The sequence below is a fragment of the Vanessa atalanta genome, chromosome 2, assembly GCF_905147765.1.
Source record: "Vanessa atalanta chromosome 2, ilVanAtal1.2, whole genome shotgun sequence".
Classification (NCBI taxonomy): Eukaryota; Metazoa; Arthropoda; class Insecta; order Lepidoptera; family Nymphalidae; genus Vanessa; species Vanessa atalanta.
In genome coordinates this window covers 12,937,230-12,960,884 of record NC_061872.1, presented here as the reverse complement: position 1 = coordinate 12,960,884, position 23,655 = coordinate 12,937,230, and the positions used below count along the sequence as shown (strand labels likewise).

General features: G+C 38.4%; 3 protein-coding genes across 6 annotated transcripts in view; 1 reads left to right on the top strand and 2 right to left on the bottom strand.

Annotated features, from left to right (window-relative positions):
* The window catches only part of LOC125074713 (prion-like-(Q/N-rich) domain-bearing protein 25), a 39,401-nt gene extending 37,471 nt beyond the window's left edge, over positions 1 to 1,930 (top strand). Inside the window, exons 7-9 of one of the 2 annotated variants that reach the window (XR_007120158.1) lie at positions 77 to 273; positions 941 to 1,157; positions 1,234 to 1,930. Coding sequence is in view for 1 of the 2 variants with exons in the window: in XM_047686127.1 (XP_047542083.1) it covers positions 77 to 273; positions 941 to 1,102 (359 nt within the window). In the remaining variant the exon portion in view is untranslated. Of the gene's footprint in view, positions 1 to 76; positions 274 to 940 lie in introns of both variants that reach the window. The other variant, XM_047686127.1, reaches the window with a different exon arrangement.
* A 768-nt stretch (positions 1,931 to 2,698) lies between these two features.
* LOC125074428 (octopamine receptor-like) lies at positions 2,699 to 6,564 on the bottom strand. Of its 2 annotated transcripts, none has more exons than XM_047685773.1 (8): positions 6,408 to 6,564; positions 5,741 to 5,974; positions 5,102 to 5,369; positions 4,557 to 4,698; positions 3,827 to 3,909; positions 3,645 to 3,731; positions 3,072 to 3,175; positions 2,699 to 2,898 (listed from the first exon to the last, which is right to left on the bottom strand). In XM_047685773.1, exons 1-8 carry the CDS (start codon positions 6,409 to 6,411, stop codon positions 2,705 to 2,707), a joined length of 1,116 nt encoding a protein of 371 aa, XP_047541729.1. In that variant the 5' UTR covers positions 6,412 to 6,564; the 3' UTR covers positions 2,699 to 2,704. The 2 variants fall into 2 exon arrangements, with proteins under 2 accessions (XP_047541729.1, XP_047541736.1); XM_047685780.1 differs by having other exon boundaries at positions 5,741 to 5,963.
* Positions 6,565 to 7,775: 1,211 nt separating this feature from the next.
* The window catches only part of LOC125075756 (neurogenic locus Notch protein), a 112,624-nt gene continuing 96,744 nt past the window's right edge, over positions 7,776 to 23,655 (bottom strand). The window contains exons 9-33 of one of the 2 annotated variants that reach the window (XM_047687491.1): positions 21,940 to 22,054; positions 21,326 to 21,447; positions 21,030 to 21,197; positions 20,470 to 20,608; positions 19,733 to 19,885; positions 19,162 to 19,268; positions 18,680 to 18,793; positions 18,411 to 18,567; positions 18,051 to 18,283; positions 17,670 to 17,815; positions 17,412 to 17,560; positions 16,932 to 17,081; positions 16,618 to 16,757; positions 14,242 to 16,508; positions 13,926 to 14,134; positions 13,649 to 13,849; positions 13,234 to 13,402; positions 13,004 to 13,040; positions 12,384 to 12,420; positions 11,991 to 12,102; positions 11,661 to 11,777; positions 11,257 to 11,368; positions 10,760 to 10,873; positions 10,342 to 10,449; positions 7,776 to 10,186 (exon numbers count right to left, since the gene is read on the bottom strand). In XM_047687491.1, coding sequence (XP_047543447.1) covers positions 9,993 to 10,186; positions 10,342 to 10,449; positions 10,760 to 10,873; positions 11,257 to 11,368; positions 11,661 to 11,777; positions 11,991 to 12,102; positions 12,384 to 12,420; positions 13,004 to 13,040; positions 13,234 to 13,402; positions 13,649 to 13,849; positions 13,926 to 14,134; positions 14,242 to 16,508; positions 16,618 to 16,757; positions 16,932 to 17,081; positions 17,412 to 17,560; positions 17,670 to 17,815; positions 18,051 to 18,283; positions 18,411 to 18,567; positions 18,680 to 18,793; positions 19,162 to 19,268; positions 19,733 to 19,885; positions 20,470 to 20,608; positions 21,030 to 21,197; positions 21,326 to 21,447; positions 21,940 to 22,054 — 5,570 coding nt within the window. In that variant the 3' untranslated portion in view covers positions 7,776 to 9,992. Of the gene's footprint in view, positions 10,187 to 10,341; positions 10,450 to 10,759; positions 10,874 to 11,256; positions 11,369 to 11,660; positions 11,778 to 11,990; positions 12,103 to 12,383; positions 12,532 to 12,838; positions 13,041 to 13,233; positions 13,403 to 13,648; positions 13,850 to 13,925; positions 14,135 to 14,241; positions 16,509 to 16,617; positions 16,758 to 16,931; positions 17,082 to 17,411; positions 17,561 to 17,669; positions 17,816 to 18,050; positions 18,284 to 18,410; positions 18,568 to 18,679; positions 18,794 to 19,161; positions 19,269 to 19,732; positions 19,886 to 20,469; positions 20,609 to 21,029; positions 21,198 to 21,325; positions 21,448 to 21,939; positions 22,055 to 23,655 lie in introns of both variants that reach the window. The other variant, XM_047687481.1, reaches the window with a different exon arrangement.

Here is a 23,655-nt window from a genome sequence, read left to right as displayed (position 1 = left end):
CTTATCATCCCATACCATTAAATAATCTGTCTTCTGCCTTAAAGAGTAACAATTTCTAATAATATTTTGTACACAGCTGCAAAGGCCCTCGATGACCCCTGCCAGTACGACGTCCAATGTGACGCTTTAGCCGGAGTGGCTGAGGCCCCTTCTCCAGGGGCAGCCCTGTGTCTGGGCGGGACTTGCGCGTGCGCATACGACGCTCGAGCCGCTGGAAATCCTCCGCGTTGTTGGCGACGAAAACGCCCCGGACAGGAGTGCGACCGGGATGAGGTACGGCAACAAATAACAACAGCTATACCTTTAATATGTATCAAATTTATTATGTTTATTTTATTTTTTGTACACGTTTTAGTTACATATGCTATTTGTAATATACTAAGCGATTATTTTAAAAGCAATTGACGTTCTATGTATAGCCATTAATTCAGTAAGTTACGTGAATTGTAATTGATCGTGGGTGTGCTGTAATGAATAGAACATTTGATTATAAAATTAGAACGTATTTCTAGCACTCTCAAGTTAAAACTACTCGATAATTTTTACTTAACTCATATCATATTGAGAATATATTGACCTAGTTTTTAGTTCGTGAAATGAAATAGCTCAAAGGGAATATACATGAAACGAAACACCTATTTATATGGAATATATTTCGCAATGAGATTTTCTCTCTGAGCGTCTTATGTTCTCACAAAATATGTTAAACAACATATACAAAATATATTAGCAACAATGCGTAATTTTAATATTTAATCTGTATTTTACATAAAAGAGATAGAGAAGTCATCTCGAAGTATGAAATCGTAGCAGTTAGAAAGAGACACTTATACATATAACACATACAAATAGAAAATATTCGATTTCACTAAAGGTAATTCGTTTTCACACAAAATCATTAATTTATTTCAACGTCATTGAAAAATTGTGTAATTTACAGGAATGCGTATCAGAGGAAGACGAGCCAGGATATTGTCTGTCCGGACGCTGCACTTGTAAGACTTGCTCGCCCGACGCCAAGGATTTCGGTGGAGCGAGCGCCATTTCCCCGCCCGCGACAGTTGCCGCCATTTTGTGCGCTATCGCCATCTTCGCTCGTTAACGGCCATTTTGTTGTGTTCTGATTCTCGCCATCTTGTTTATTTTGACAATTTCTGGTAAGTTTAATTGTGAACTTCAGAATTGTAACGATGAAATTGTAGACGTCATTGTTGAAGTTTACACAATTTCCAAACTGACAGTCTCGAAAAAGATGGCGTAACCTGTCAACGAAGGCAATTCCAGTGTTAAGGTCGAAATACGTAGCAACAATTAAGAATACTTATTTTCAACATGTAAAGTTCCTTTTGAATTCTATTTTTTATAAATGAATACATTCTAACCTACTTAAAATTACTTTTATGGCAAAAATAATTTAAAAAAAAAAAAATTATATTCTATAACTTCCAGCCATTGTTAATATTTAAAGAGATGTTTTAATAAGCACAATCGTTAATATATCCCATTAAATTTCGAGGCTTTTTGATGAGAACTATTGTAATAAAACAATTTTAATTAAGTAAAATACTTATACTTATAAATAGTATTTACACGCAAAAAAATCAATCAAAACTGAAAATTAAAATATATTTTTAAAATGAACGCATATTAAAATATATAAAACAGAATACCTTTTATAAATTCATCCGTTTCTTGTAATGGGATATAGTTAAAAATTTTATGATAAGTTGTAAATAATATTATCGCCGTTGTTGTTTGTTGTTGAATTGTATATTTTAATTAAGAGTAGATTTATATAATGTTTTTTCCACTGATATTGATGCAGTATTTTCTGAGTGCAATTTTTCGATATTAAAGACATGAATGGGTAGGTTATACCAAAGAAATGTACACTAATCGAATATGTGTAAATAAAGAATATTTATTTCAATTGATTTTTCATTTATATTACTCGAAGAAAAGGCTAATAAGTTATCGGGGTCGTTAGTTCTAATTTTGGCCACCAGGTAAGTTTGTGGCATTGTGCATCGGGATATTCGCCTGCTTAAGGATCAAGCTCAAAATAAGAAATGTTTTAACGTGGTGATTACATATTCGACCTTATAGTCAGCTTGGGTTAATCCAAAAATAATTCATAAATACCTACTTTTTTATTTGTGAGCTGAGATGGCCCAGTGGTTGAAACGCGTGCATCTTAACCGATGATTTCGGGTACAAACCCAGGCAAGCACCACTGAATTTCCATGTGCTTAATTTGTTTTTACAATTCATCTCGTGCTCGGCGGTCACGGAAAACATCGTGAGAAAACCTGCACGTGTCTAATTTCAACAAAATTCTGCCGCATGTGTATTCCACCAACCCGCATTGGACCAGCTTGGTGGAATATGCTCTAAACCTTCTCCTCAAAGAAAGAGGTGGCCTTAGCCCGGCAGTAACATTTATAGGCTGTTAATGTTTAATGTACTTCTTTATTTCTTTGTCATATTTTATTTTGAAAACTTCATTGACTTCGTATTTAAAAACCAAAAACCACCAAACCTGGTATAATTAATAAAAACACTTCTCTGATAATTCAACCAGGTTCAAACCAGTAGCCATGCTATTAGTATTGAGGTTTTCTAATACATAGAAACAAGGGTTGTTCTATTCAATTGTAATCAAAACATAACTGAAAGATATAAATATTTACCTACTTAAACTTACTCAAGCTCTCCTCACTCGTGGCGTTAATGGCATTTCGACGTGTCTGGATCCGGAGCTCGTGAGTGATGTGTGCAAGGCTCGTCTCACACTGGGCGACGCGGCGGCGTACACGAGTGGGTTCAGCGCGGAGTTTATATAACCCAGCCAAGTGCACCATTGCCAAGTCGTCTCCCAAACACAGTCGCAGACGGAGTCTGCAATTATAATACTTTATTCATGACTCTGAAATTTTATTTAACGTGGCTATTTGGTCGGAACCAATATAGATTGTACAAGATGCTCCTCATGAGGGAGTGTTACTAATTTCCATTATTATTACTATGTAAAGAATTAACAGAGATAGTAGATAATTAATTAAATTAACGACCTAATGGCAACATGATGAAGTATGGCGTCCAACAGACGAGAAACAGCGCCATCAGCATCACTATAGTCCGAGTGGCGCGCCGTTGACGCAGTATAAAATTCGCACTGAAATTTAAAATAAGCGTCAATATTAGAAATGTCATAAGTACAGTACCTAGGTCTAATACTATGTCGTTATATTTTGCCCTATACCACTGGAAATAGATTCATTTATAACATAACTATATCCATGACATTAAATACAGATGTGAAATTAAATAAACATATTATACAAAATAATTTTAATAATCATTAAATCCTTGTACAAGATAAATATTTAGATGAGTTTATAAATAAACAAATATTTTCAAAAGTATAAATTAATAACAAAAAAAAATCGCTTTTCGTCTACAGTATTTACTAAAGTTAATTAATATTAGACACTCGAAACCTAAATTTTTTTAGGTATCATATTAGGGGTTTTTTCAAATATTCTCTCAATCTAGGTGAAACAAAAATGGAAGTACTAGTAAAAGGGCAATATAAATGCATTGTTTTATACAATTATTAGCTTTAAGTAAATTATCAAACTCACTGGGCACTACAATTGCCAGTAGATTGCGCAGTACAGCCCATATTTGGTGCATTTGGTAAGTTCAAATAGCCCTTTGGTGACAAATCACTGAAAAAAATATTAAAGGTCATTCAACTTAGTTTCATTAACAAATTTAAATTCAAATGTTATCAAGCAGTATCATTATACACATGTCTACATACACGTCGATGTTTTGATTGTTGTCAGTCTTTATTTCGGATTTTTGTAACGGATATTTGCCTGATACGGTACTTAAGTGCAGCCTCTGTAACAAAAAACGCTTTTAAATTTTTTATTTAATATAATATGTAAAAAAATGTGGATATCTTATGTGATTGAATGTACCAGTTTTTAGATGGATGTATTACGTAATTTAATAGCCCAGATAGTCTATTTTTAACTGAAAATTGAGGCTTCCGATTCGGGCAAATACTACTTAGTTTTCATGAGTTTACAATGAAGAAAATATGGCCAAGAAACCGGCATATGACAATATTTTGGCACATACATTTCTTGGTAGAAATCCGAAATATTTACTTAAAACAATGAGCTTTGCACAGTACCTACTAAGTACCGTTGCTGTTTTCGACGTTTACGAATATATAAAATTGACCGAATACAATTACAATAATATTAGAAATCTACATAAAATTACTGAAAATACTTCTGTTAATCAAATCTCCAGACATTGAATTGAAGCATATTAGTAGAATGATTTTTGGAATGGTTAAAATTGCTTATATCTGTATTATACCACAATATCCATAGGTAGCCCATTTGGCCGTCCGTCTAACAAAGATTTAAAAAGTACTTCGCTACTTTAAAACATTTCATTTGATTGAAATAATAATGAGACGATAATGTGAACGTGTATGTGTGTGTGTGTGAGAGACAGTGAGTGAGTGTACATACTTGTGGTGCGTGAGAAGAAGTCCGACCACGATGTGCACGTATCGGTGGCGGCGCGGACAGTGCGCGCAGGATAAAACCATACAGCGTGACAAGCACGCCCGCGGGCAAGTAAAACGAGAAGGTTATACTAAAGAAGACGTATCTAGAAAAAAACTCCTTATGATCATAAATCTAATGTAGAATACATTTTTTATACATTATATACATTCTGAAGATTGAGAACTAAAATAGATAATAAGTTTATATGGTTAAATGACATCAAGATCAGTCATTATAAAAGTACCAAGGTATTTTAAATACGATCGGTTTTTGTTTTTCAATTGAAATGCAGTCCGAATGGATAATCCTGTGAGTTGAATTCATATCAATATTAAAAATAAAAAAGATTTCCTTTTTCATATAGCTTAATTTACCTTTCAAAAAGTTTATAACAGATCTCATCTATCGAGCAATTTTATTTTTCAATTGTTGTTCTAATTTCAATTTAATTTTAGTATTGGCGCAATCAATATTAATAAGATGAATATAGTTATATAAAATCTCACCCAATATTCGTATTAACTGTGCATGCCTTCTCCAATTCTCCGGGGTGGAAATGTCTCGGCGACGGTATGAAGGCATTAGGGAGAGCGACCAACGTCGCGACCGGCCATACGAGAGCCGCCAGCACCCTAGCTCTCTTTCCCCTGCGAGCTCTTGCTAGTGGTGCAGTGATACCAAACCAACGCTCCCAGCCCAGAGCACAGAGAGAAAGGATAGATGCCGTGCAACATAAGACATCCATTGTACTCCAGCACGAGCAAATTGCCCAATCTAAAATTTATAATTAAACTATCTGTGCCCGTGACTTTGTACGCGTTTGAATTTAACAAGTTATTATTGTAGCCTAACTCCTTATTACATTAGCTATTTGCCAGTGAAAATCACGTCAAAATCGGTCCTGCCGTTCCAGAGATTAGTTCCACAGACTAAAGTTAAGTGAAAAAAATTGTTATTTTGGTATATGTACCGTGTACATATACATACGCATTTAGTAAAATGCGGTTATTTTAGTATTACAAACAGACACTCTAATTTTATTATATGTATAGATGAATGGATTATTTTCCGCCACCACCATTCTTGTGTCATAAAAGGGTAAATTAATTTTTAGCAGAAAATTACTGAGTTTTCGTAATACTTACTCAAGTTAAATACAAATAATTCCCTCGCTGCTGCTAACGGCTGGACCATTATACCAACCAGCAAGTCAGCTAACACCAAACTCGTCAAGGGATAATGTGATGGCGCTCGCCTCACCCTCCATAACGCCAGCAGGACCGCGGTGTTCCCGAGAATCGTGGCGACGGTAATCACCATCATAGCGGTAACCGCCGCCCACCATCCCGTGGTCGTGTCGCCCCGTGGCTGCAACCACACTGTTTACTGGTAGATTCTTAGTTGGATAAAAATATTATATAAAGTGTAACTACCAGCTAAATGGTACAAAATATGGTTAGGTGATATAAGCTTGCACGTTTTCTGACGAATCTTACAAACTAAAATTAAAAAAAAATAAAAACAAAAAAACTTTTCTAATACTCCAATAATCCAATTTATCGATTGAGTCATAGTTTTTATAAAAAAAAGAGGCTTCTCTAAATTAAAAATCATGAACTCCACTAGAAGTTAACGTTTCGTCAATTTTTTTTTATATATAACCTTATTTTAAGATTAACCTTTGTACGAACATTGAGATATTAATTAAGCCTCTACAATTAACGATATCAAATCAAACTAATATTACTATAATGTTGAAAACTTAAATACATTATATAATATGTGTAATATTTTGTTGTAGTATGTACTTACTCATAATAACAAACCATTCGCTATACGTTTTAAATGTACAACGCTATGCACTTTTAAATTGTTTAACTATTTTTATTCAACAAAATCACTTTCAAAATACTTTATGTTTATTATAAGTGACTTCAATTCGTGGCGTGTTAGTTTGTTGAGTACCTGCTTTATATAAATCGCATTTGAAACGACTAATAAGTATTATCGTTTTAAAATAACTTATGTTGTTCAAATAAATAAATTAAAAATATTGAAGGTATTCATGAAATATAAACGAAGTATTTTTCGAGTTTTATTTCTTACACACAAAAGAACTTCTTCATACACGGAAACAGTCAGAGAATCATCAAATTGTTAGTGGATTAAATATTCGAATGAAACATATGTCCATTTTGAAGAATATTTGTCTTTTAAGAAAAATATATTTTTTTTATATGTTTGATATGGCTGGAATGTTACTTGTGAGATGACGTCAGACAGAGAAGTATGTAAGAAGTCATGCTGTGCCGACCCCAAAGAAAATTTTGATAACGGCAGGAAGATGATACTAGTAGGCGGACGGACAAATTGTCTATCCAATGGAAAGTGGTACCACTACCCGTGAAAATTGGCGTGGTAAGAAATTTTAACCATTTTATCATCGCGAATGCGCCACCAATCTTAAAACTAAGATGTCATGTTCCTTGTGCCTGTGCCCTGACTCACACTTCAAGCCGGAACTGAACAATACTAACTCAATTCATACCGAGAGAACAGAGGCGTGGCGAACATTTTCCGTTTGAAATAATTTTAAGCTATATAATTAAGAGATCAAAATCGCTTGAGAAGTTCGAAATCGGCCGAGGGGCACACGCGTCTTGCAGCGCTACTGCCCGGTAATGAATTTATTGCCTCGTCGGGTCCTACAGGTAGCTGACGGCCTCAACCATTCTGTTCTGAATTGCAAGCCTGTAACTTTCCCACTGCTGAGCTAAAGCCTCCTCTGCCTTTGAGAAGAAGGCTGCTACTAATAGTGATGCTAGAATACATCTATGATGAGTGGGTGGTTTATTTCGTCATATATATTTTTGATACGTTCCAAGTATATGAAGTCTTTAGTAATCATACTTTTGTTAGTAGTACTTTGATTATATTGATGTGAAATATCTAATGTGCCGGACAGATCGGTTTTTGGCGTACAGTGGTCAGTATACGTCTCCTCATGAAAGTAAGAAACAGGCGAGGCTTTTTTTTCTACCGGTTAGTTAAGGTATCTCGAATTCGAATAAATATTTAATTTTAATTTGAGGTTTTAGTTGTAATAAGAAAACCGTTTTAATTTTATTACTTTATTGTCCGTTAGGGGAAAATATTAAAGAGTTTATTCTCCACAAATTTTAGAATCTTACAATGAAATGCATTTCATAAAAATAATGATAAAAACGTATTTACAGGCGTCTTAGAGTTAAAAATTTACTTAAACTATACGTAATAGTTTATTACAATACTTAAAATTGTCTGAAGGCACAAAGAGATGAAAATATAATAATTTGTGCCCTATTTTACATGCATTTATTCTTTTAACAATGTGCCAAGATGTCATTTATACTTTTTTAATTAATTCACAACGATATATTTTTACAATAAGAACGTTTCAACACAAAAAGTTTAAGTTAGGTAAGTTTTCATATTATTAAAAAAAAAAATCAAATTTCATTTTGTACTTTACATTTTTCTCTATCACTTGACATTTACTTTACTCTTACGATATTTTACTATATAAAAGAATGCATTACAGGAAGCACGCGTTTCATTTATTACGTACCCTACTTACTAGTACTAGTAATACACAATTATCACTATTAAAATATTTTATTTGTCGACATTTTGATAAACAATCGCCCACATACAGGCTTTAATTTTATGATAAAAGTCACCGATTCCTCGTGTTTCATATCAAAACTTGGCTCATTGGCACATAACAATGACACAGTGAAAAAAAATATTAAAAACTATCATTAATATTAAACTACGAAGATCATTTTACGATTCCGAGTTTCATTAAATATTATTTTTTTAATTATTTACAATAATATAGGCGACGTTCACACGTGGGCAGCAGTTTTAAAAACTTAGCTAACAAAATAATCTTATAGATAATATATTACAAATACATGAGAATGAATGATATTAATAATATTGAGCATATGTGACCCCAAATATAAATGTTTCATTAAAGCGAACATTGGAATGATGAGATCTTAATGTACGATCCGTCGTACTTTTGGAATAAATACGTAACGGTGACTTCAACGATAAACGACGACTGAGAAATGGTAAATTGTACAAAATTATGAGAAAAAAAAATGCAAATTAACAAATCTCAATGCGAAAATCTTTTATGATAAATTTAATTGAGACTGAATAATTTCCTTGTGCAAAGTGATAAAACAAAAAAATAAAGTATAAAAATAGATTGAACTTTCAAGAGTGACAATACAGATTTTTTAATTTGTTTAATGTCAATGTCATTCGTTTGCTTGTAATGTAACGTTCGTTTCCTGGTTTTAAGTCACCGTCACACAATAAAAAGTATTGGAAGCAACAATGGAATGATTTAAAAGCGGAAAAACAATATCTAATTTATCGACATCGAACTGAGACTGATGCCTGTTACGAGTTACGTCATAGAAATTAAACTTTAAAATTCATTCAAAAACAGGCGTCAATCTTAGTCAGTACTTATAATTTAACCTTAGCCTATAAAATTTACTTAAAATTAAAAAAAAAATCTACATACACTACAGTACATTACAGATGTTACGTGCTAAAGAATCACACATAAATAATTTCCTTTCACGTCAATACGCAAAACAATCTCGTATGTTGATGAAAAATTCCCAATTAAATATTTTTAAAAACGCAGTTTTATATAAAACAAGAAATAAAAACACATTTAACAATAACAACTAGTTCACGGTGTCCGTGTTACACTCTGGTGTATTTTTATCAAAACAGTACGATTATCTGTGGAAGCGTTGATATGTTCACAGATAATATAATAAATTGTGACGTTTTTTTTTCTTTTTTAAGACATAATTTCAATGTGTCAAGATAACATTAACATTCCGACTAAAAATCGTTTTATTTATTATAATAATTACATAGTCATTATTTCATCTCCAAGATTCTGACGTCAATAATACACCGAGTACTGTCATGGGATGTCACGTTCAAATGCTATGCTATGTCATGGCTATACAAATCAGTCTATCATCTACGGCACTTTAGCACCTTGAGATTTCGAAACTTATACATTTCAATAAACTTATCTAATTTAACATTAGTATAATTTACAAGGTGCCGATTACGTTTAAAAGCCTTCAGAGTTCAATGTGAAAATCCACTCCAATCTTTTTCTATCTCCTTTTTTGAAAACCGATGTGTAATATATGATCAAATAAACTCATTCGCTTTTTTTTTAACAATAATTTACGTCGATTTACAAATATTTTTTAATGTTAAAACTCTCAGGCGTTTAAATAAGATCATTGACGGCAACACCGTTCAAAAATTTATTGACGAGTAGGACCTCACGCGTTGTTTCAATTCTAATTATATATAGAACGCCTCGGTCGTGCCTTTGTTCGTCTGCTGTATATCGTTAGGCGAGAGCGCAGCGCGGTCAGACCAGTCCGAGTGGGGGGACTGAGTGAGCGGCGTCTGGGGAGAGGGCGTGGACCAGTGGTCGGGGGATTCCGGAGAGGGCGTCGGGAACGTATCTCCCATACCCCAACTGCCATAGAGACCTGAAAATCACGATTATTCATTTTAGTGACTGAAATGGCTTCATAGCAAACACTACATTTTCGAGAATCTTTCAGTAGATACATATGATACACATTGCATAGCGAGTAATAGGAATACGAGACCGGTTCGGCGGACCGGCGGGCCGCGCACTCACCGGACATGATGTTGGTGATGGCGGGGTGCTGCGCGCCCTGCACCTGCCCCAGCGTGGCGGCGTGCGTCATGGCCGCCTGCAGCTGCGCGTTGTGCTGCCCGTTGGCGTCTGGTGGCGAACGTCGGGATTAAAGATTACACACCACTAATACATAGGTGGAGATGTACGGGGATCTAAATATTGGTCCATGATATTAATGGAATTAGTATTCTAAACGCATATGTGACAATCATTTACGATACGTGATCGTTTAGGTTATCATGCGACAGTTCATTGTGTAGTTTAAATCAATATTAATTTTAAAAATAATTGCATACGTTTAAAACTTATACGTCACGAGACAGACACAGGCCTATGTTCTCAAAAGTCGCACTTGGAGCGACGACAAAATAGTAGCAACGCGAGTGCGGGTACTCACTGAGGTGCACGAGCGCGGAGTATGCGGCGGCGTCCAGGTGGTGGTGCCGCAGCGCCGCCATGTGCGCCGGAGACGTCGGCAGCGACGGCCGGGACTTGCCGGGCGACGGCGAGCCTGCGCAGCACATAGTATGTAGCTTACTGACGTTAAACATTTTTAGAAATTTTGTATTCAAAATAAAGTATAGTGATTAGACGATAATATTAATTATATCTGAAATGGAACACGTCACAATATCGTGTAAGTATCTATGTGACCGGAACAAACTATACCAATGAGAGAAATGTCTCTAGATTTACAGTTGAATTTAAGTAGTATACACCAAATAATGAAGAAAACACGAAACATCCGATCTTATCCCACTATTCGACTTATTATTCGATCCTCCCTGAAATTTTAAGCAGAAATATTCGACCCGATCCGAGGTTCGAACTCAGGACCTCATAAGATCTTCAGACCTGGCATCCTCAACACGTGCGAAGAGGAGGGGTAGTTACCGATGTAGGCGTGCGGCGAGGTGGTGTGGTTGCTGTGCGTGGGCGAGTGGTTGGAGTAGGGCGGCGACAGCGAGGCGCCCAGCCCGCCGCCGTACTGCAGCGCCTGCCCCGTCTGCGGGAACATACACTCATTACATACTTATTGTATATTAGGAACTGACGACTGTTTACTTCTGCTCGAGAAATTATCAATTACTTCTTTTCCTTTCAAATTAAGATTAAAACTTCAACTAGACTAAGACAACTGGTGTCATCGTACTTCCGACTTATAAGTGGATAGACGCCGTGGCTGTATACCGTTGAGCTATCGATCCTTTTTCTTTTTTTAAATATATTTGCAATTTAGGATTTCGATAAACTTTGTTATCATGTATTGAATATTTGTGGTAATCTAGTCCACATACCTTGACGCAGTCGTCATAGCTGGGCGGCTGCTTGTGCTGCACGAGCTGCTCCACGGGCGGGTACTGCGCCATCGCGTTTGAGTACAGCGACGTCGCGTCGTACGGCGACGGTAGGTCCTGAAAGCGACACAGAATTCACTTTAATCGTGCTCGAAAGTATAATTTCAACTTTAGTAGTCTATAAAACTAGAACCAGCGGTACCTAGAACCTTCGAATTTCGGTTTGTGACTTTAATAATCGATTCAGACAAGGATAGAGATGAAAGAATATAATAAATAAATCAAATCACTTGGTTTTCACCATATTTTTAAATTAATGTATAATTTTACCTGTAAATTTTGTAACGGCGATTCAACGGGGCTCAGACTGAATGCCAAGCTCTCCACACTCTGGGGCACTTCCTGTGCCACTTTCTTATTGTTCTTTTTTACACTCGGTTTTCTAAAACACAAAGATTTTTTTAAATTGTTTAAAGGTTAATACCTTTAAGGAGATCAGTAATTTTAATATTTAAAACATAGAAACATTAATACCTTTAAGGAGATCAGTAATTTTAATATTTAAAACATAGAAACAAAATGCATCTAAGATTTTTCTAAGATATATATTACAATATACTGTACTATTAATTCTATACATTATCTCATCACAAAATAGCACTATTAATTTAGAAAATAAAAAAGCTAAATTTATCATATATAATTGTATATTGGCGTACATACCGTCTCATTTGTGAGGCTTGCATGGTCGTTTCGTACGCGTCTTGCGGACTGTCAGGACCAGGCTTCGCGCGGGGCTTCTTAGGTTTGCCCTTGCTGGCCGTGATCACCGTGGGCTGGCTGATCAGCTGCGGGTGCGGCGTGGGCGACGCTGCGGGAACATTCCATTGATTAATATACGAAACCATGATACTTGTGAAGGTGTGTATATTTGGTAAGAAATATTTATTAAGAGGAGGCTAGTTTGCATGTCTCACTGCTGTCAAAAACATAACTATAAAATGGAAGCACTTTTAATAATTATATTTGATATTACCAAACTGCTCTTTCGCAATTACCAAGTCAATAAAATGAAATAAAATTTTCTTTGATTTTATCAAAATTCAACGGATAAGCTGCGATAGTTTAATTAATTGCATTTAAAAAGTTTAAACAGTAAATAATTTGGATAAACTCACTCATCAGATGATGATGTTGCGGTGGTCTCGGACAGTGCTCGTCGAGTAATCTCACGATGTCGTCGTGCATCCTCTCCTGAGCGACGTCTCGCGGCAGTCGGTCCATGTGGTCAGTTATCTCCCTGTTCGCCATCGCGTCCAGTAACGCTTTACACGCGCCGTACGAACCTTCCCGAGCTCCGAGGAACAATGGGGTCTCGTCCTGGTTTAGTTAGAAATTATTGTTTAATTGAGCTCAAAATCTTATATATGCTTATAGTCATTGGTTGAGGGTAAAAATGGCTCCTAATGCTCTGTAAATAGCACATTTAGAGATACTGTATCAGGAAAGATTCAAAACACTGTTCAATAATGTTCACGTCAGGCATATTACAGCAATAGGATACGTGGTGTACCTTGTCGTCCTGCGCGTCCCGGTTGGCGCCGTGCACGAGCAGCACGTTGACGGCGTCCACGTTGTTGACGGCGGCGGCCCAGTGCAGCGCCGTCTTGCCGCTGTTGTCCGCCGCGTTGATGTCCGCGTCCGCGTTGATCAGGTCCTCCACCATGCCCTCTATGGCCAGCCTGAGGGGATTTGTGAAAATAATATTTAACAATCGAAGATTAAATATTTTTATTGAAGCATACCGCACCGTTGTGGGATGTCGAGCCACATAAAATACAAACTGTAACTTTGTTCTGGACAGACTGACAATTCCGAAAGGTCCGAGATAAATCGAGACCCCTTTTATATTTGATTGATAAACAGAAATATGCATGATTTTTTTAATATAATACAAAACTGGGGAAAGAGAGGATCGACGTTCTCACCTGGCGGCCAGGATGAGCGGCGTGGTGCCGTCGTGCATGCGCGCGTTGAGGTTGGTGGCGCGGTTGCGCAGCAGGATCTGGAACACGCCCATGGCGTCGGCCGCCACGGCGGAGTGCAGCGGCGTGCGGCCCGTGTTGTCCTGCGAGTTGGCGTCGGCGCCCGCGTCCAGCAGCCGCTTGGCGGCGTCCGCGCGCGCGTACCTGCGCCGGGGAGGCGTTACATTACACACTTATATGCGCGTTAGCTGATCCGTGGGCGTCGCGAGGAGGCACTCACCTTGCGGCGAGGTGCAAGCTGGTCTCCCCGGTCTTGTCCATGGCGGCGTTGAGCTGCGCTCCCTGAGCGACCAGCTCCGAAATTATGTGGGCCGTCTGTTCGTCTTCGACGTCGGAGCCCGTGTCCAGGCCTCCGCCCCTTATAGCTGCGACCATCAGAGGAGTCATACCTAGAGGTCCTCTCGCGTTCACGTCTACGTGAGTATCGTGCTGAAAAGATGTAAAATTATATTAAATTCGATATCCAACATGATCCGTATATTTTATGACTTCCCTTAAAGTGAGTTTTAGACATAAATATTTTCTGTAATACTTACGATGGCAGGCGGCGTCATCATACTGGGTGGCACTCTGATATCCGCTGCATCCAAATGCTGTTGGGTCCATACTCTCGGTTCGTGTCCAGCTTCTTCATAATCAGTGATCGCAGTGTGATCAGACGCATAGCCACCGGGTGCGCCATTGGCATCACCTGGACCGCGAGGTCTCTTAGCCCTGGGAGGAGCAGACCCGTCATCGTCATCATCAGACCAATGGGGTGGACCCATGTGCCCGCCATTTATGTCGACATCGATACATCCGATAGATCCTTTATTCAAATTTTTCATTTCCTGCCCGTCGGGACCTCTTCGTCTCGACCGTCGTCGCGTTGATGAGTTGTTGCGAATAAAACCTTCGGGGAACCAAGTTATACCAGCAGCTCGCTTTCTTTGTGCTGTGACGAGAACTCCAATGAGGAGTCCCGCTAATAGAACTAGAATCACGCCAATAAAGACGTATTTAAAGTTTGTAGTTTCAACTATCGGAGCATTTACACCCTTAACTTGATAAATAGGGAAGTCTGGTGATAGAGAATGCTTCGACGCAGTAGCTGCTAAGAAATCGGCAGCTTCACGAGCCGAAAAGAAGCACTCCGATGCGGACATCGATGTGCATTTTCTGTTGTCAATTTCTAAATACACTTGAACTCCAGACTGCCCTCTCTCCGTGTAGACTATTTGATGTTTCTTTCCGAACTCCGTGTCCTGTAAGCCGACATCTGCCGATCCTTTCCACGGATAGACCATATCGTTACCCAAATGATCTTTCTTTATAAGAACCGTAGTTCGTAGCTGATGGCCGAGATCTCGCAAGAATGCTACGGAGTTTTCCTTGAAAGTTCGCATGTCCATGAGCAAAATTATCGACATAACACCTTCAGCTAGATCGGGTGGTTCGTTTTCACAGTCGAGTCCATCCCAATTACATTCAGCGTTATTACATCCGTAATCACAATGGCCATTAGCGTAGTGCTTTTGACAGTACGCATCGTAAACAGGGTTACATTTTTGCAACGATTTCTGGCAATCTCTTCCATCGAACATGCAGGCTTGAGTGTTGCAAACTTCATTACATTCTCCGTTCATGAAAACTTCCCAACATTTTATAGGCGCCGTGCAGTTTGCCCAAGGGTTGATACCCAGAGAACAATCGTTTCCGTCAAATTCACAGGCATACGTATTACATTCTTCATCGCAGTGGTGGTCTCCTTGTTTTTCTTTGCAACCCAACTTAACACATTTCTCTCTTTGGAAGGCTAAATCTAGTTCCAGAGGTGTTAGTCCAGGGTTTTTATTGTAAACACCAGACATGGGGCTTCCGTATCCACCTCTCGCGTGAGGGTCATGGATGTCACAGCTCTTGCCGGTCCATTGCCTCGGGCAATAACAAAGATAGTCACCTGGTTTATCGATACAACGTGCTTCGGGATGCTTACATGGATTACTTAAACATTCGTTCATAGAATCGATTTCACAATTGATACCAGACAAACCTGATGGACAATCGCAGATGTAGTCACCGATTTCTGAAGTTTGGCAATATCCGCCGTTCTGGCACGGATTGGAATCGCAGGCGTAGCCCGAATACTCGCAGTTCTTTCCGTAAAATCCTTCATTACACAAACACTCATGTCCACCCTGAATCGCTGTACAAATACCCCCATTTTGACATGGAGAATTTGCACAGAAATTGACTTTAGCGTCGCAATGTCTACCCATGTAGCCAGGCTTACAATTACAGTCATAATCATTGACCAGCTGCACACAATCCTGTGTGCCGGGATTCGAACAGGGGTTGGATAAACATTCGTTGATGTCACCTTCACACCTGGGACCTACAAAACCTGGTGGACATTTACATTCGAAGCCACCCACTTTGTCCATGCAGGTGCCGTTGTTATGGCAGGCGTCTTGTTTGCAATCATTTACGTTTATCTCGCAGATTTTTCCGAGTGTACCGAAAGGACATGAGCAAGAGAAGTTGTTTATCAGATCGTGACATGTTCCTCCATTTTGACACGGGTTCGGGAGGCAGTCATTGACGTTAAGTTCACAGTTCTGTCCTTGAAAACCTTTTGCACATTGACACTGATAGGTTCCTACTAGGTCCTTGCAAACTGCTCCGTTCTGACAGGGAGCGGAGTCACACTCGTTGATTTCCTTCTGACAGTAGGAGCCGGTGTAGCCCTCGAGACAATGACAGCGATGGGAATTACCAATGTCTTCGCAGGATCCATTATTACATAGCTGTTTCAATTTGACACCTAGCGACAAAAACAATGATAGTATTATTTACAGTTCAAAAAGTTAGTCAAACGATATAAAAATACAAAAACGTAATGATTGCAGACGTAGTCTCCACTCGGTGTATACCTTTCCGAATGCTAGCATCTTTGCAGGAGACCATCTCCACGTCACACAGCTTCCCGGACCAGCCGGGCGCGCACGTGCACGTGTACTGCGGGCCCTTCTGCGAGCACGTGGCACCGTTTTCGCACGGGTTGTTCTCGCACCTGGGGAGATGATGGCATTAAGATACTGTGTTACACGAAGGTTATTCTAATAAAAAAGATAGTTTTAAATAAGTTAACTTCGTAGACATAGAGAGTTCGAAATAGCCCTTTTTTTAAATAAGGACCAAAATTATTTTATATTTATTAAACATTGTAAACGGATAGTACACTCACCACTCCACGAAGGCTTCACAGTGCTTGCCGGTATAGCCGTACGGACAGTGGCACGTGTAAAAGGTCACGTGGTCGTGACAAGTCGCTCCATTGTCGCAGGGTGAACTGTCGCACATATTAATACGGAACTGACAGTTTGAACCCGTGTACCTGAAAATTTACAAGTTATTAAGTTTCACATGGCATTTCAAATCCAGTAAGCTGTTCTGTTCATTTCAATTGCATATAATTAAAGATAAATGACTGCAGCCTACAACATCGTCATCTGTCTTGGTCAATATTTATATAAAAAATTGTAAAATTTTTGAGAAGGATTAAAAAATACACAAAAAAAATAAAGCTACAAATTGATTGTCATTTTATTTGTTTACTAACTTTTAAATATCAAATTACTGATGATAAGAGATACATCGAAGTGTAACTCCACCTGATAAATATTGTTCATTAGTATTTCTGATCGTATGTATAAAAACAACTCACCCAGGAGGACATGAACAGTTGTAAGAGTTGATGCCATCTATGCAGGTGCCACCGTTCATGCAACTCGACTCTGTGCAGTCTTCGTCATTGGTCTGACAGTTGATCCCAGAAAAGCCGAGCGGACACGTGCACGTGTAGGATGCCACATACTGGATCGATAAAAGGGAATATTAGATATCTGTACGGGTTCATTCAATCAACATTGACAGTTGAAATTCAAATTAATAACACTGAAATTTCTTTCTAATGGAAACGAACCTGATTACAAGTAGCGCCGTTCATACACGGCCGTGACTGACACTCGTCTATATCCACCTCGCAGTGCTTGCCCGCAAAGCCGCTCGCGCACACGCAGTTGTAGTCGCCGATACTGTCCAGACATGTTGCACCGTTTTGACAGGGGACTGTAAGCGAATATAACTATTAGAACCGAAATACACAATCATAACGTCATAAGTAGATTTATCGAATATAACCTAAATAATGAAGACATACGTAAATGCAACATCTCCAACCTCAAAATCATGTGGTGTGTCGAGTCGAGGAGAACTTACAAATTTTGGTAAGATATTTTTTTTGGAAACGTAAAAAGGGTAATGTCGGCTATTCGAAAATAAGGCAACAAAGGGCAGCACTCACAGGAGGCGCAGTCGTCGGTGTTGATGGCGCAGTCCTTGCCCTCGTAGCCGCGCGCGCACAGGCACGCGTACGAGCCCTCCGTGTTGATGCACGTGGCCTCGTTGTGGCACGGCGCCGTCACGCCGCACTCGTCCACGTCGCGCTCGCACAGCGCGCCCGTCCAGCCCACCGGGCACTGGCACGTGAACTCCGCGTACGACGCCTCCGCGATGCAGCGCCCGCCGTGCCGGCATCTGGAGGAGATCGACGGTTAGACCACCCGCTTCTGACCGAACACTATGTCGGGTTCCACCGCTTGCTAAAATTCATTTGTGCTGAAGATGTCAGGTCAAAAATGAATACGGTCTGCACGGTACTCACTGGTTGGGCAGGCAGGGGTCGAGCGTGTTCTCGCAGTTCCGACCGGAGTGGGGGGGAGCGCACACGCAGCGGTACCCGTTGACGAGGTCGATGCAGGAGCCGCCGTGCAGGCACGGGTTGCCCGCGCAGTCGTCGATGTTCGTCTCGCAGTTCACGCCTGGGAATTACACTTTAGATTTAGACCATCCCAAATAAAGTCAAATATACGATATCTATTGCCGACAACCGAGTGTAACATTTATAGCGTTAGAATATAACACTTTACTCACCAGTGAAGCCGAGTACACAATCGCACTTGTACGCGTTGAGTCGGTCGTGACACGTGCCGCCGTGTTGGCACGGATTGGAGCTGCATTCGTCGATATCTCGCTCGCAACGTTGACCTGAATTTAATATTGATTTTGTAAACACTCTAAAGTTAATATATTACACATAAATGGTCCGTCTTAAAATCTCAGAAGTTTATAATAATACTGGAAAACAGCGGTAAAGGATATCATTATTATTATGCAGTCAGTTGACTGATAGGTAAGGTATATCCTTAATATAATGATAAATATCAGCAATGGAATGTAAACTTTAATATACTACACAGGAACCATTACAGCTAAATCAATACTTCGAAAATGATTATTATTCTTATAGATTAAGCAGTCTGAATCAATTGCTACAAGTTTCTGAAAATAGTGACATTAGAAATTAGATTCGATTATGGAATTAATTGACACATTTACATTTGTATACAACATACCTCCGTAACCCGGTAAGCAGTGGCAGATGAACTGATTCACTCCGTCTTCGCATGTTCCACCGTTGATGCAGGGGTTCGATGCGCATTCGTTTACATCCGAGAGACATCTGTAATATTAGAAACTTATTATTATTTGGTTTTAACTAAATAAAATTAGTAAACAATTGTGCTCTTGGTTCAAATAAAATTAATGTTCCTATGATTGGACAAGCATTGGATGTTGGCGTTGCATTTTTTATACCAAAACAAATATTAGTTACATTATAATCACAACACGATTCAACGCCAAAGCAATCAAAATTTAACTGTCAAATGATAATAAAATACTATTAATTGTGAATATAATTGCGTGTAGGCAATAAAATACTTCTTAGTTATAACCTTTATGTTTTGTATGTCCATAATGACAACTGTTCAGACATAATACTATAACGTAACGGTAGAGAATAAAGTTGATCGGCAATAGAATAGTTGGCGCATGGATAGTACCTAATAAGATAGCCTAATCACCAATGAAAAGTTCAAAATTAAAGACAACATTAAGAGGCTACCACATCAGCAGATCACATACCTAGCGTCATAGTATCCCCTCGGACATTCGCAGCGGAAGCCGTTGATGCGGTCGATGCATTTCCCGCCGTTGGCGCAAGGGTTGGACAAACATTCGTTGATGTTGGTCTCGCAGTGTTGGCCGGTGAAGCCGGGGATGCACTCACAGGTATACCTAAGGCACGTTTGAGTTAGACAGTGCCTATAGATTGGATCTGAGCATGCGAATATGCAGTTTTTAGAGGACTTGGAGAACGATTTCGATGAAATTTGTCATGCGTACTAAATTTATACTTACAAGAGACTAAAATATTTATTTTCAACTGTATTCAATTATTCTTTATTTAAAGTAATGTAAAATAAGTAATATTCGTGAAGTTTTTTTTTGGAATACAGACCCAACAAACATATCGTCCTATCCCATTGAATAATATTTTACCCAAATAATACTTTATCAAGCATAAAACCACGATAAGAATCCGTTTGATATCTATAAAGCAACCGTCGTGACTGTTCAAATCAATGATTCGATTAAAAAAAGCGAAAACAATAAACCATGCTGTAATATAAAAGCACTTACTCAAAGTAATTGTTGCTGCGTGTGAAAGAGAAAAGGATAGATATTAAAAGAGGAGAAAAAAATTAAATCAGTGAATGTAACAACTACTAAACATACTTTTGGTCCTTCTAAATAATCCCATATAAGTGCAGTAAGATCCCAAAGATTGAGGTCAAACATTAATACAAATTGCGACTCACCTGTTGATGCCGTCGATGCAAGTTGCGCCGTTCCTACAAGGATTGGAATAGCATTCGTTGACATTTATTTCACAGTTCCGACCAGATGTTCCTGGCTTGCAACGGCACTGGTATCCGTCGATCAAATCCTCGCAATGACCTGAAGGAAAACAGTCATCCATTAACTATTTATATTTAATCTATTTATTAGAGATAAAAATATGATTTCGGGAATTTGAAATATCCGAATAATAAATAACATGTTTGTCCATAAAACTTATTTTTATCTGCTGGTCCATACCAAATTACGGTTGATTGCAATTCCCATAATTTTCGCAACAGGCTTAAATACATACATACATCAGGCCCTGTTATCAAATTACTTAATCTTAGAACTTAGCGAGTGGCAATTATTGAAAACCTTTACGAAAGCTAATAGAGTTTGGCGCAATCGAACAATATTAAATGAAATATTTGTCTTGTCTTACTACGCTAATACTATTATATAAGTGTAAAACAGACCTAACACACTTGAACAAATTTACTACCAATAAATTAATTTCATATAGAACATCACCAACCTCCAAACTGGCAAGGATTGGACTCGCACTCGTTGATCTGGGTCTGGCACACACGGCCCGTGTATCCCGGATGACAGTTGCACGTGAAGCTATTGTCCCCATCAATACATTCCCCTCGGTGACACGGTGCTGAGAGACAGTCGTTTATGTTGGTCTCGCACGACATTCCTGTAAATCATTGAGAATCAAGATACTTGGCTGTTGTTGCACGAGTTTATAAAGATGATAATAAGTAATCTTGAATTTGAATGGTAAATATATTTTGTACGTCGCTTCAAACATTGGTCCAAACTCACCGTTGTATCCGGGTGGACATTCGCAAGTGTACCCAGCGATGGAATCATGACACGTGCCTCCGTTTCGACAAGGACTTGAAGCGCAGTCATCGATGTTCACCTGACAGCGAGCACCGGTAAAACTGGGAAAGAAACATTAGTTTGAATCAACTATTAAATATTTTGACTATTGGATAGAGCAATTTAAGAGAAGCTGTTATTATTATTAGTTTAAATAATTAATATGCCTCGTGTTATTAAATATTCCACGAAATAATTGGACATATAATGTCGATATACTATGAGAATACCAAGGAAGTAAATGAAGTATACGTTCCAACGTATGGACTAACCACTTAAATATATAAATATATGGAGAATAAATATTTATCTCTATATATAACATCTACTATACAAATAATTTGATGTTTTTTTCTTGCTAATTCAATTTTCGACTCCTGAAAATTCGTTTGAACATTGAGCATTTGTGGAATTCGGCATAGAACCTATCTGAGCAATTATCCATATTTTGGAATAGTAGTCTTAGTATTATTTCCAGGAAATAAAGTAAGCATGTTAGAAAACAGCTTATAAATAATTTAAGATGAACACGTTAGTTTGTTAGAGAGACTTACCCAATGACGCAAGTGCATCTGAATGCGTTTATCATGTCATGGCACACGCCGCCGTTCAGGCACGGATTGTTGGCGCACTCGTCTATTTCCACTTCGCATTGTGTTCCCGTGAAGCCTGAAATAGATTTATTATTAAAGTAAACATAAATTATTTTGTTTGTTCGTTATAATCAAGATAATTTAGTACGTGTCGTTTTGATTTAAAACACTATAAATTAGAATTCATGCATCGCATAAATGAAGTCGTTAACTCGGACGCACAGCTAATTGGTATTTGAATTTTATGGCAGAGAGTTGTAGAATTATTTTTGACAAGATTTTGAGTTATTTATACCTATCTTTCCCATATGGTATTCCATTAGAAAACGACTTCTGCCACACTTTTTTGGAACGATTGGCGTTATTAAGGTCTATAAATTAAAAAATGTCGCTGTACATTTTTTCTTTATAATATGGATAGGGGGGGTGTGCAAAGGGGTCATCGTGCTGATGATAAGTGGTCACCAGTGCCAATAGATATCGGCAACGTAAGAAACCATTCCTTACATTGCCAATGTGCCACCAACTTAAGGAACTGGCTGGCATTGGCTCAGTCATCCTTCAACCGGAACACAACAACACTAAATATTGCTGTTTGTCGGTAGAAAATATGATGAATGGATAATGACCAAGCGTAGAAGACGTGTTTCTATAGAAGCGTCGCGTAAGATTTATTTCCTTAATGTTGTCTGGTAAAATTACACCAAATCTATAGTATCAAACATGAATCATACGACAAAAAAAAACGTAAAACTTGACTCAGTTAAAAGATCATTAGACTCGTAAAACTTAATAAGTAATGGGCGAAACAAAGTAAGTTTTCAAAGGAATAGCGTACTGGCGTGTTAATTACTGGGACAATGTTTAATTAAAATGTCAGAGTGGACGTACGTCCGTACGTTTGACGAATCGAAATGTATGACACATGTTGGAAACGGGGAGACTTTCTTGAACGGAATAATATAAATTCAAGAATTAACAAACGGTTGAAGACTTAAAACTTAACTCATTGTCGTGTGTTTTAAACGCACATATGTGTTTATTTTTTTTATGTAATGGGTAGGTGGACGGACAAATGGGCCACCTGATGGTAAATGGTCACCAATGCGCACCCAACCTTGCACAAAGCCCTGCCGCCAAGTTAATATCCCTCTTCTGAGCAAAAGCTTCGACTCTTGAGAGGGTTGGTTGGTAGTTATTTCACCGCGGAGAACAATACTAGTTGGTGGATTCATATGTGATAGATTTTCAACTGACATAATCTCCGAGGATTAAAAGAATTTTAAACACAACTAATCATATGAAAACTTATTAATGCTTGCTCGGATTTAAACCAGTCTATTACATTTCTGTCACAAAGCTCGTTCAGAATATATCCTAGTATAAAGATGATAACGCCGTTTCACGTTTTGACTAATCCTGTTCAATGACGATTTATATATTTGCGCAACCAAAGTGATCTAGATCCTATTACGACGAGCGACATGAAATCAAATCAACTATTTCCCAACCTGAGCAAACTCTAAGCCCATTTATACTTCACAGAACAATTCAATACCAATTTTTCGGAGTAGTAAAATATTATGCAAGCATTTGTATAGCTGACATGCCCTATTGAGCCTTTATCGTATCTACCAAAATGGTAGTTAGGGAGGGGAGGCCACGCCCAGTGCGCGA

Excerpts from the sequence above, each read along its gene's own strand:
- LOC125074428 (XM_047685773.1), bottom strand. Across the intron at positions 5,370-5,740 it reads ATTATTTGTATTTAACTTGA|ATTGGGCAATTTGCTCGTGC; the intron begins GTAAGTATTACG and ends TATAAATTTTAG. Across the intron at positions 3,732-3,826 it reads AACAATCAAAACATCGACGT|TGATTTGTCACCAAAGGGCT; the intron begins GTATGTAGACAT and ends TATTTTTTTCAG.